Consider the following 13,481-nt stretch of genomic DNA (forward strand, 5'->3'; position numbering starts at 1 on the left):
CAGAAAGAACGTAACTAATAACCAAACATGTCCCAAATTTGATGAAAAACATTAATCTGCATATCTAGGAGGCTCAACAAACTACAGATATGATAAACTGAAAGAGAGGTGCATTATAATTGAAAGCCAAAGAAAAAATGAAAATCCTTAATGCAGAAAAAAAGCTGGGGGGAGGGAGGGGGCGGGGCAGGGGGGACTCATCATGTGGAAGACACGCTCAGTAACATTAACAGCTGATTCCTCATCAGAAAGCATGGGGGTTGAAATATTACAAGGAACACTGCCAACCAAGAAGTCTGCATCTGGCAAAACTATCCTTCAAAATAAAAGAGAAATTAAGACATTCCCAGATAAACAAAAACAGATAATTTATTGCTAACATACCTTCCCTACAAGATATAGTGAAGTTGGAGACTTGAACACCTCACTTTCAATAATGGACAGAACAATTAGAGATATATGAGAAAGCAGAATATTTAAGCAACATTATAAACCAACAAGACCAAAAAGACACCTACAGAATGAATATCCATCAAAATTAAATTAGCAATCAAAAAAACTGCCACAAAGAAAAGCCCAGGCCCAAATAACTTCACTGGTCAATACTACAAAACATTCAAAGAAGAATTCACAAAAAATCCTTCACAAACTCTTCCCAAAAGTAGAAGTGAAAGGAATACTTCCCAATTCAATCTGTGTGGTCCTGATATCAAAACAAGACAAGGATATCTCAAGAAGAAAAACAAAACAAAACTACAGACCAATATTTCTTAAATATATATATATATATATATACACATATATACACAAAAAAAATCTTCAACAAAATACTAACAAACTGAATCACACAACATACCAACACAACACACAACATACCAAAGAATTATATAGCATGACCAAGTGGACGTTTGCCAAGAAATGCAAGGTTGGTTTAACATCTGAAAAACAGTCAATGTATTACTCCACATTAGTAGAATGAAAGCGGAAAAAAAAGATTATCTCCATAGACACAGAAAGAGTAACTGACAAAATCCAACACCCTTTCATGATAAAAACACTCAACTATCCATGAATGGAAGGGAACTTCAAACTGATAGAAAGTCTCTTTTAAAATCCACAGCTAACATCACATTAACAGTAAAATATTTAAAATATTTATTTTCCCCCTAATATCAGAAACAAGACACACCTATTGGCTTTCACCACTTCTACTCAACAGAGGTTGTAGCCATAGCAATTATGCAAAAGATAAAAAGAAATTTTTATCCAAAATGGAAAGGAAAAGGTAAAAACTATTTGCAGATAACATATCTTGTATATAGAAAATCCCACAGCTGGGGTCCCCAAGCCCCTAGCCAGGGACCAGTACCAGTCTGTGGTCTGTTAGGCATCAGGCCGCACAGCAGGAGGTAAGCAGAGGGCATGCATGTAAGCATTACTGCTTATCTGACAGGAGCTCCACCTCCTGTCGTACCAGCGGCAGCATTAGATTCTCATAGGAGCACGAACCCTATTGTGAGCTGCGCATGCAAGGGATCTAGGTTGAACACCCCTTATGAGAATCTAACTAATGCCTGATGATTTGAGGTGGAAGAGTTTCATCCCAATCCCAAAACCATCCCCCAACCTCCCATCCACGGCCTGTGGAAAATTTGTCTTCCAGGAGACTGGTCCTTGGTGCCAAAAAGGTTGGAGACCAATGTCCTACAGGACTAAGCAAACAGAGGGTTAAATGACTCATGTACATGAACACTGCAGCCACTCAGGATTGCAGCAAAGCTTATAATAAAGAGGGAAAGTGGGCCAAGGGCCAAGCTTTTTGTAAGCTCCAGGTAGGAACCAGTAAAGAAGAGATGATACAGCCAAATGCCCTAAGTCTCAAAAAATGGGACTTAAAGTCACTTCCTTTAGAAGTGACAATGAGAAATGAGGACAAAAACCCCATCTCTAAACAGTGAAGTATTAGGGTGACTGGAAAATAAGAATCTTTGGTGTAAAAATGTTACTGGGGAAGTAGTACATTTGGGAAAGAGCTAGGTTTCAGTTATGATTAGGAGAATGTAGGTGAAGAGATTAAGAATGTGAGTTTTCTAGGATATGAGAGAATTCCAGATAGCATATCAAAAGGTGTAGAAAAAAAGGAGGTCTGGGCAGAAAAGAAGAGAGAAGATTAGGCCAGGTAAAAAGACAGAGCAGTATTACGATGAGAACATGAGTGGATGTATTAGTTCTCAACCACCAGTCTTCCCAACACCCCTGAGTTATGGATAAGGCATGATCCTATAAATAATGACAATAATAATAGGAGTTAAGGGACTGAAGAAAGCGAAGCAACACTCAGAAGTTTTAGAATGGACACAGGACTTTTGCACATGCAATACTGAAAAGGCCCTGGGGCTACTATACCCAAACCTTTCTAATATTAAGGCACAGAGAGAAATTAATAGTTTTTAAGGTATGCTGGGGTAAGGCTCGTCTTGGAAGAGGTTTCTTTTTGTACCACCCATCCCATAACTTGCTGAGGTGGATGTAGGTGTCTCAAAACCAGCACCAACACCCCAAAGATTGAGAGTTTCAATAAACGGATCAATCTATAACCATTCACAACAAACCAGTGTACCTCAGCCCAATTGTTGGGAAGTTCTGTGCTAAGTCAGTCAAATTAGCAACCCCTAAGAATGCTATGCATTTTTCCCTCCTCAGTAAGAATCACTCACGTGGATGATCCACACCATAGTCCCTTAAAATACACTAAGTAGAAGGGATTTGTGATCATATGTTTTGGAAAATGGCTACATATTATATCTTTTACCACCTTTTGCAAAATCACAGTACTATATTTATACATAAAAGCACAATGGAGTCCACCATTTAAAAAATGTTTATCATCTATTCATTCTCATACTAATTTGACCAGGGACCCTCTCTTTTCTTACAACTGCTGACATCCAAGGAACACAGTTGTTTGAAAACGTTGCTTAACTTTTCTGACAAATTAATTCAGGAAAAAAACACATCCTTTATCTTATGCATACTGTATATGTTGTAATAAATTGAATTTTATTCTTTGCTTTTGCTGCAAAGAATCTTAAAATCAATTTTTTCCCTCACTTTAAGAACTACACAACACCATGTTTTTCTTCCATTATTTCTTTAAACCAATTGTACTATTTGTATTGTAAATGCGCTCCAAAATGACCTGAAATCCCTGTGGAATGAGATAAGTGAAAAGGAAAAACTAATAACTTCCACAGAGTGCCTACTGTAAACTAGACACTACTCTAGGCACTTTTATCCCTGATTCTCAAACACTGAGAAAAAGATATTATTAACTATGTTTTAAAGATAGTAAAGTGAAGTAGAGATGGTTTAAATAAATTATCTAAGCTTGCAAAGCTAATCTGCGCCAGGTCAGGTTTTGATTCCAGGTTTGAATGACTACGGAGCCTCATTACAAAATAAGATCTGATCAATTTAAAGACTATCCTCTACTTTGAAAAAGAAAAGACTAAATAGTACCTTCAGCACTAAACAGTACCTTCTTCTGTTTTTAATGGTACTTGTGGAATTTTTAAATTTTAACTTATTACATGAGCAAAAGACCAATCACTTGGCACTAATTTTAAATATTATTTGGAAAAACTATGAAATTTAACAAAGTTAACATTTAATCATTTTCAAATGACAGCTAGAAAATCATACCATAACTTGAAGTCCAAAAAGCAGATATAAATAGAGTATTTATATTTAAGATAAAACTAATGAAAAAACATTTGGGCCAAAAAGAACAAATTAGACATATTATTCCAATTAGTACCACATAAAACTTGAAGTGCTTTTTGGTGCCTCTAAAAACAAAACAGACAAAAACAGGTTTTTTGAGGGTTGTGAGAAAGGGAGAATTATAATTCAAAATCAGAGGACAGCAAATGAAATCTAAGTCACAACAGTACTTACCTGCTCAAGTCACTTTTTCCATGGTGATGATAGTGATCAGGGTGGCTGAGGTGGTAATGCTCCTGTCCACTCCACCTCTGGGGTGGCCTTTTCCAAAAACCTTCCTGAGGCTGCCGAACATTTCTGTCTGGTCGGTCAAAGCGGTTCATATTGTCACACTCCACTAGACAGATTCAAAAGCAAAAGACTATAAACATGTACATACTCCATAAAAGTTGACTCTTATAGCTTGATAATTAAATGCTGTAAATAAAATAAAAATAATAGTTTAAAAATATCAGCCATTTATGTTAATCACAATATCAAGATTTCTAAAAGCATAACCAGTTCTTCTGGTGAAAACTGAACTTAATATTATTCAAAATGAAGTAAATTATAATACTTTTACATTACAGTCATGTAAACAATTAACTGCCACACTGTTTTAAAACAGGCAAATTAACCTTGAAATCAACATTATACATTTTAAACTCATAATCAGTTTTAGGTGGTTTTCATCACTGTCACAAGTTGGCTCTGATTTCAGAATGAAAATGACAGGAAACAGCAGATTTTTAAGAGAACTCATTCCTACAAAGGACTGCTACAGTTAATTTTCACTGATCTCAAGAAGCACAAATTAACTTTTCATCACAAACAAATCACACTTTTAAAATTAAGCTCACATTTTCAGAAAGTAAGACGCTTCAATCTGCCTGCAGTAAGAGCTTGTTCAAAAAGTCTAAAATGCCACTGAAAACAAAGCCAGTACTTTGCAGCAACAAATAGTACACTCCCTTAAATCCAAATACCACAAAAACACGAAAAGAATCTCTTTTAAACACCCCAAGCTTCTTCACTTACCCAAATACTTTTTCCTCACATATCTGAGCACTCACTAAGAGAGTTACTTTGCACAAGGGAGACATTGTGTTACCGGCTGCCTACTCAAGACATAGTTGTACCCAAGGCACTGCTGAACAGGCCTTCCTTCCTGCTCAAAACCCAGCCCTCCCTGTGGGAAGCAAGCCCAGTTTGCCCTGTGACTCCATCTTCACTCAGTGCTTACATAGCTACTGACTTAGGACGGTTACTAAAAATACTGCTAAACACTAACCCAAGCCACAAAACAGGAAAGGTTTCTCTAGTCTGAGAACTACTACATGAGAAAGTTCAAGTCCTGCATGTTCAGAATTCCTTGTAATAAAAAGCTATAAAAATCAACATAATCCCCATTAAAAAAAAAAAAAAAAACCTCGCTTATTTAAATTACTGTTTCACTGAACCAAAAACCTGAATTTGAAACATGACGAGTGTTTCATTACAGTATACCAGATAAAAACAAACTTTGGCATTCCAAAAAAGGATACTGTAGTTTAAAAAGTATAGATGTTCAGTTCTCATATATACTGAATTCATTTTAATGTATTTCCTCTAAATGTATAACACTTTAAAACATTTTTAAAAGGACACTGAAATTTTGTTTATATTCATCATAGTCACCTTGAGGAAGAAGAAATACATTTAATAATGTGAAAAAAGAATTTTTGTTCATGTTTTAAAAGAAGCCTTACACTTGAACTTATTTCAATTTGTTGTCATCTTACAGGAATAAACCAAGTTTTTTTGTTTTTTTTTTTTTAAGTTCACTTACAGAAAACTTCACAAATAAAGGCATGGTGACCATTATGTCCAAAAATGTCAGAAGTAGAAAATAAGATAGCAAAAGAAAATTTAAAGTATTCATCTCGAGAAGGTTTTTCTTTTTGTTTGAGACAGGGTCTCAATCTGTCACCCAGGATAGAGTATAGTGGTGCAATCATAGCTCACGGTAACCCCAAACTCCTTAGCTGAAGTGATCTTTCCACCTCAACCTCCAGAGCAGCTAGGACTACAGGCACGAGCTGCCACGGAGAGTTTTTTTTTTTTTTTTTTTAGAGATGGGGTCTTGCTATGCTGCCCAGGCTGGTCTCAAAATCCTGGCCTCAAGGGATTCTTCCACCTCAGCTTCCCAAAGTGCTGGGCTTACAGGCATGAATCACCATGCCCAGGCTTCAAGATTTAAAATTGCTTTTAGCTTAGTGCCTTTAGCAACATCATATATAAATTCATATTGGTATTATATTCATAGATTCAGTTAAGACACAGTTAAGTATTTCTACATGGTATTAAAATGTTCCTTTAAGTAACTCTATATAACGAAGGGATAATCTACATTTAACTGTTCTGAATTCATATTTTTCCTCAATTCAGGAAAGAGAAATTCCACTCACTCCCAAAGCAAGAAACATTGTCAAAAAAACCACTTGATAGGTTATTTGAATGATATCAACACAGTCCACACAGAGGAAGAAGCAAGTAAATAGGGCGAACAGGCCAGGAGATGGGTTAAATATTGTGAGCAATTACAATGTAGAAACTGATGTGGTGCTTTTTTATTTGCTAAAAGTTATAGGTTCCACATATAGACTCCAAATTGAGGAATCTTTATTGAAACTTGAACTCAAACATGGACATAATGGTAAGTAAGCATTGGAAGCAAACATTTGCCATAACCACAAAAGACTAATGTTCAAACTGAGACAAAGTGGGCTTAAACTCCAGAGAAATGACTGCTCCAAGATTCTGCAGGAAGTTTCATGTTTAACTTCTCAAGGCATCCATCAATCACGCGTTTATATATTTTAAAATGCTGCTAAGAAGATAATGTGGAATAACACTGCTGATGGTTTCTTAGAAAAGATTAAAGGTTCCCTGACAAAATAACCGAAACAATAGAGAAGAAAAGAGAAAGCAAACAAAATTACAAGACAGAGACAAATTCAGTTTCCAGAGACAATTTTTTTTTTTTTTTTTTTTGAGATGAAGTCTAGCTCTGTTGCCCAGGCTGGAGGGCAGTGGCATAATCTTGCCTCACTGCAGCCTCTGCCTCCCAGGTTCAAGCTATTCTCCTGCCTCAGCCTCCCGAGTAACTGAGATTACAGGCGCACATCACCACGCCTGGCTAATTTTTTCTATTTTTAGTAGAGAAGGGGTTTCACCATGTCGGCCAGGCTGGTCTTGAACCCCTGACCTCAAGTGATCCACATGCCTTGGCCTCCCATGTGCTGGAATTACATGCGTGAGCCACCGCCCCTGACCCAGAGACTGATAAATTTAAATTTAAAACAGGACAGATAATATTAAGAAAGAAAATAAGTCCCTCTGAATGTGTGTAATACCGTAAGAAATGATGGTGGCTTGTGGCAAACTAAAGAAAAAAACTGGTGAACTTGAAGGTATCCCAGTTCAAAAACCCAATGTGCTGATCACAACCAGATGCAGATGCAGATGAGACTGGGCCCTAACTATGAGTTGAGAACCCCTGCTAGAGAAAAATATAGGCCTTCTGAAGGAAGTCTTTAGCATGAGATAAGAAATAAAGAAGAAAAAAGTGTGATTAGCAAAGTATTCTGAGGGGGAAGTCAAGCACCAAATTTTCTGTTTTACTCTTAAGCTCAAACATAAATTTCTCTAAATATTAAAGGACAACCTTACAAATGTTTTATTGATACAGGCACTGAAATATCAACCTTAGACCCCGCAACTGTTAGCTTACACTCAGGGTCACCAAAACACTCAGGTGTGGATTTCTCTGTTGGGGATCAGAACATGATACTACAAAGTGTGGCACTTTGGCAAGATGAGTACTTTGAACTGAGGGAAACTGGAAATGCCTCAGAGGCAAGGTCTTTCTGATCTTCCTATTCTCTTGTTTCCTGCCCTTCTTCGTTCTCCAAAGTGAGTTACAGAAACCAGAATTCCTCTCCCCAAAGCAGGTCATAGAAACTAAAAATCCTCTCCCTCAAAGGAAGCCCTAAAACCTAGAAAGGTCACTCACTCTCTTTTCCTTTCTTCCTTGAAGACCCTCATTCCAGAGGGGTTCTGCACCATACCTGGGAGGCAGGAATACTACAGAGAATCTGAACAGACAGGCCTTGCTAGGTCACCCTCCCTGCCCTCAGTCTATCACCATTAGATCATAACCTTTTGTCCAATCACATTTCTATACAGCTGTCCATTCTTTATCAAGCCTAAGCATAAAATCAGAGTTTTCCCTGGGTCTTTGGGTCTTCATTTCTGAAGAATCCCATGTCATGTACAATTTTGACTAAATAAATGTGTTCCACTTTTTTTGTTAACCTGTCTTTTGTTATAGGTGTGTCAGTCATGACCCTTAAGATGGTTGAGAAAAAGTATCATACTTTTCTGCCCCTACATTCTCTGATATGGTTTGGCTCTGTGTCCCCACCCAAATCTCACCTTGAATTGCAATAATCCCCATGTGTAAAGGGCAGGACCAGGTGGAGATAACTGAATCATGGGGGCAGTTTCCTCCATGATGTTCTTGTGATAGTGAGTTCTCATGAGATCTGATCATTTTATAAGGGGCTTTTCCCCCTTTGCTCTGCACTTCTCTCTCCTGCTGCCATGTGAAGAAGGACATGTTTGCTCCCACTTCCAGCATGACTGCAAGTTTCCTGAGGCCTCCCCAGCCATGCAGAACTGTAAGTCAACTAAACCTCTTTCCTGTATAAATTACCCAGTCTCAGGCAGTTCTTTATAGCAGCGTGAGAATGGATTAATACAATCTCCAAAAACTTTCCTCCAATAACAGTCTCCAAATCCTAGCCCACAAAAGTCCAGAAAACATTTGACTAACATTCTCTCCTTATTTGTGCTACTACATATGCCACATTTAATAGGGAAAGATTAACTGCACAAATGCATTCACCAGAAAAATACTCTCCTCATGGCTTCTTCCATGAAATGACAATTTGACAATTGTCATTCATAATGAGGTCACAGCAAACTTGTATCCAAATTAAAGATTTCAGTGAGGTGCCACTCTTCTGTGGGCCAAAACTCCACTGATACTGGGAGAATTAGTGGCAATTCGTTATAGTTCATAGTGACCAATCTAAACTTTTTTTTTTTTTTTTTTTTTTTTTTTTTGAGATGGAGTCTCTCTCTGTCGCTCAGGCTGGAGTGCAGTGCAGTAGTGCGATCTCGGCTCATTGCAATTTCTGCCTCCCGGGTTTAAGCGATTCTCCTGCCTCAGTCTCCCAAGTAGCTGGGACTACAGGCATGTGCCTCCACGCCCGGCTAATTTTTTGTATTTTTAGTAGAGACAGGGTTTCACCATGTTAGCCAGGATGGTCTCAATCTCCTGACCTCGTGTTCTGCCCACCTTGGCCTCCCAAAGCGCTGGGATTACAGGCATGAGCCACCACGCCTGGCCCCAATCTAAATCTTTATCAAACCTGCATAATATCATCAACAACCAGAAGCTATAAAGGACTAAAACCTGTAGTGGAAAGCACATTATAAGACTCCCTAAACTTCCATCAGTCCCTGTAACATTCTCATCCTCCCAGCCAAAAAACTGTAATGGGTGTGTATAATCATTCGGGACTTAGGAGCCATAAAAAGAAAAATTTCCCACTTTCCTATAGTACCAAACCTAGATACTATTTTATCTTTGGTGCCTCAGGAGGCTACATATTTTAGATCCATGTTCTTACATGCTTTCTTTAATGTTCCTTTACTCAAAATAGCCAATAGTTGTTAGCCTTCTTCTAGAAAAATCTAAAGTACTGTTTATGTGGGATGTTCCCAAGAGTTCCCTCCTACTTTTCACAAGTCCCCAATCAAGACCTCAAAGACTAAATTTCCCTGTGATTCTACTTTTATCTAATATTTGGGTAACTTTCTGTTGTCTGCTAAAGATAAGGCAGGCTCTAAGATCCTTTCTTTCTACTTCCACTCAGTAAGGGCATAAAGTTTCCAAGAGAAGTTGTTATAATTCTGTCAAAGTAAAATGCATTACCTAGCATGTGATTTATTCCGAGGAAGTAAATCCCTCACTCCTCACTACCAGCCCTAAAAATTACCATTAAATTTCCCGGATCATCAAGTCTCACTATTCTTCCCCTATAACTTTCCCTTGGTTTCTGTTTTTCCTCTGTGTTCTACAACATTTTTCTACTTGATCTTTCAAGTCACTAATTCAGATTCAATAGCAGTGATGCTTTCTGTCATTTACTGAATAAACTGTTCTGTTGGGAAGTCTTGTCTTTTAACTCCAGAAAGAACTGTGCTGCAATTCAATCTAAGTGATTATCTCCTTTGACTACTCTAATCCTCAGGGTTCTGTCATTTTCCTTGTTCTTCCTCAGTGTTGCCTGTGATTTTTTTCTTTTTCAGCACTAGAACTCAGCGGTTTGCCAGAGCATACTAAGCGACAGCAGAACCACAAAAAGGTGTAACATTCTCTGTCTCTGTGAGACAGTGGTGGACATTGTCCTCAACTTTTCATTCTCTCCTTACAGAATTATACATGCAATGTCCTCTATTATGTGCAGAGCCTTCATTATGAAGAGTACACTTCCCAGTCTCAAAGGTGTTACGTTTGGCCATGTTACCTGCTTTGGCCAAAAGAATGTGCTTAGAAATAAGTGTCCTCTGTGAATGAAGATAGTTGTCAGGTTAGCTCCAGGGGTGTGGGTGTTTTTATTTTATTTTATTTTTGTTTATTTATTTTTTTTTTGAGGAGGGAGCTGGTTTTATTTTAATTTTATGGGCTCCTTTCTTCCTTTTTTTGGTGATCTAACTGCATTGGTTAAAAGCAGCTAAGCAGTTCTTTAGAATACGCTCTCTAACCAAATCTAACTTTATTTAGACAATGTAGATGGACAAGCTTGATTGTTTGAACTAAAATGGGAACATTAAACAAATATCACAGCCCTCACTAACAACATTGTGACTTTGCTGTCAAGTGTAGATTCCCCTCTTCAAAAAATCTTGTGACCATTTGGTATGGCTTATCTGGAAACTTCTGTAAATCTTATGTTTTAGTAAAATATTTTTTGTTATTCTAAAAAAAAATGTGCTAGTTCTTAGCTAAGACTTTAAGAGACATAATATGCATGTTTCTGCTCATCCTGTTGCATTTCTGCTGTCATGAGAACAACCTGCCCCACAGTGGTCCTGGTCTCAAAATGAAGAAACATGGAATAGACCTCAAGCCAGTCCCATAGCCTGAGCTTCCCAGCTAATCCTTAGATCCATGAATGAAAAAAATAAATGTTTATTTTGAAAGCAACTGAGATTTTGAGAATGCCATACAGCATTCTGGCAGGAAAAATAAAAGCCTCACCAGTATGACAAATATAAGCTGGTAGTAAAGCAGCAAAGCAGGCTACTAACACCCCAGTGAAGCACTGGAACAGACACCTCCCCTCTCTGAAATATTCCTTGCATTTTTCTAGCACCAGGGATAAAAGGATCTCACTCACCATTTTCACTTAATTTCTAGCCCATGGAGGCCTGTGAGACCAGGCAAATGTTGATTGACAGGAAATTCTCAGATTTCTAAGGGCAGCCCTCTCCCCAGGAGTATCCCCATTTCAACCTTTGCCTCCAGCGCTTTTTTATGCTGGTTTCTGGTTCTCCAACAGTCTTTAAGATAAAAAAAATCCTACAAGTGCTATGTCATTGGAGCCAAAAGAACCTAAGTCCCCTCTCCCATATGGATTATCTAAAGCCTCACCCCAGCAGTTACTGGGATCTAGAGAGAAAGATAGACTAGAATTGGGAGTAAAATGTACAGAATGATCCATTCAGAAGGTCATCACTTTCCCAGAATTAATCTTTATAAAATATTTATCAAATTAAGATATTATAGTGTTTCACAAGTAAGATGGTATGTTTCTGTAAATACATTTCTTCCTAAAATCAAAACGAGATAAAGGGAAGAAAAACTGGGTACATACACAGAAAAAAAGACAACTCTTATCTGCAACTTACTTTATGGTATACAATGTTATTGGATCATAGAGAATTATATCTAAGACTTACAAAATCAGGTTTTAAATATTTAAGTTAGTTTGCAAATGAACCTATTTTACCTCACTTAAGACTGATTCTCAGTCTGAAAGGCTCCATTAAGATTAAGAAGTCTGCAAGTAACAAATATCAAATTGGCTACAGTCAAGTAGCTCAAGTATACACCTCTGAAGGTTCAATATTGTCTCAACTTACCATTTTCAAGAGGTGCATCCTCAGGCAGATCCACATCAAGCATAAGATCATCATCCTCAAGGTCACATGATTCAAGATTATTCAAAATATCCTGTGAACAAAAGCGGTGAAAAATATACTATAATCTAGCTCTAAGGATATGTCAACCATTATTTTTTAAAATCGAACTATATGATATCCTGAATTCACTCATTATCTGCACTGAAAGAATAAAATAGGTTTTCAAATTTTTAAAAAATAAAAATAGATTCAACTAGTTTAATTAAGCTATTTCTAACATCCTTCTCCTAGTCTTCCTCCTAGTCTTTCCTCCCCAACAGATTTTTATTTCCATATTAAAAAACTTTAAGTCCATGTTTTTAACATCTTCCCTGGTAAAATACTGAAGAATCAAAAATAGTTAAGTATCGCCCAAAATTTATTCATAATTGGTATAAGAGGTGAGAGGCTGTGTTTTATTTCCAGGGATTGGACCACTTCCATAAATAATAAAATAAGTCTTTAACAATGTGGTTATTCCATTTCCTTTCTTGTGCCAAACCTATCTCCTGCTACCATTAAGCACTCTGTCACCTCCTTGGCTTGACTCAATTTGTTCTTTTTCTATGATAGCACTAGACTATTCAAACTAGCATACGCAGTCCCTGCTGGCTTTTATTTGCAACCTTACTAGCTATTATCTCTTCTTAAAAAAGTAGTGTTTTATTTTCAAAGACTGTTGTTCTGAAGCCTAAAGATCTGAATAAACAAAAACTAAGGTTAAGGTAATAAACTCAGTTTGACCTATAGCTCACTGGTGAGTCCTTACAATCCAAGAATGAATCCAAATATCATAAGACCTTTCCTTAGTATATACAAGTAAAAAGATCAAAAGTCCAACAAACTTTTAAAAGACTGAGACATCATGGTCATAAAAAACTCTTTTTTTTTTGAGACGGAGTCTCGCTGTCACCCAGGCTGGAGTGCAATGGTGCGATCTCTCGGCTCACTGCAAGCTCCGCCTCCTGGGTTCACACCGTTCTCCTGCCTCAGCCTCCGGAGTAGCTGGGACTACAGGCACCTGTCACCATCTCCGGCTAATTTTTTGTATTTTTAGTAGAGACGGGGTTTCACTGTGTTGGCCAGGATGGTCTCGATCTCCTGACCTCGTGATCCGCCTGCCTCGTCCTCCCAAAGTGCTGGGATTACAGACTTCAGCCACCACGCCCAGCCCAAAAAACTCTTATAGAAGGGAAATATCTACTTTATTACAAACAATATGAATAAAATTAAAACTGTTTCCTATGTTGGGTGTTCCATGCAAATACATTCAATTTTGTGTTGGGCCCTCCAAAGACTAAAAGTAACTAGAAAAATTATTTGAAAAACAAAATCTCTGGAAATTATTTTTTCATTTTTAAAAACTCTATTGCAGAATGTTTGACATGCAATTAAACTGTACACATTTAAAGCAAACAGGAGAG

General features: G+C 37.5%; 1 protein-coding gene across 12 annotated transcripts in view; it reads right to left on the bottom strand.

Annotated features, from left to right (window-relative positions):
* CCSER2 (coiled-coil serine rich protein 2) overlaps positions 1 to 13,481 on the bottom strand; it is a 188,410-nt gene that overhangs the window by 84,606 nt on the left and 90,323 nt on the right. For 11 of the 12 annotated variants that reach the window (XM_024253157.3, XM_024253161.3, XM_054521706.2 and 8 more), the window contains 2 exons: positions 12,019 to 12,109; positions 3,958 to 4,120 (listed from right to left, as the gene is read on the bottom strand). In XM_024253157.3, coding sequence (XP_024108925.1) covers positions 3,958 to 4,120; positions 12,019 to 12,109 — 254 coding nt within the window. 12 annotated transcript variants of the gene reach the window in all.

The sequence above is a fragment of the Pongo abelii genome, chromosome 8 (assembly GCF_028885655.2).
Source record: "Pongo abelii isolate AG06213 chromosome 8, NHGRI_mPonAbe1-v2.0_pri, whole genome shotgun sequence".
In the NCBI taxonomy this organism is placed as follows: Eukaryota; Metazoa; Chordata; class Mammalia; order Primates; family Hominidae; genus Pongo; species Pongo abelii.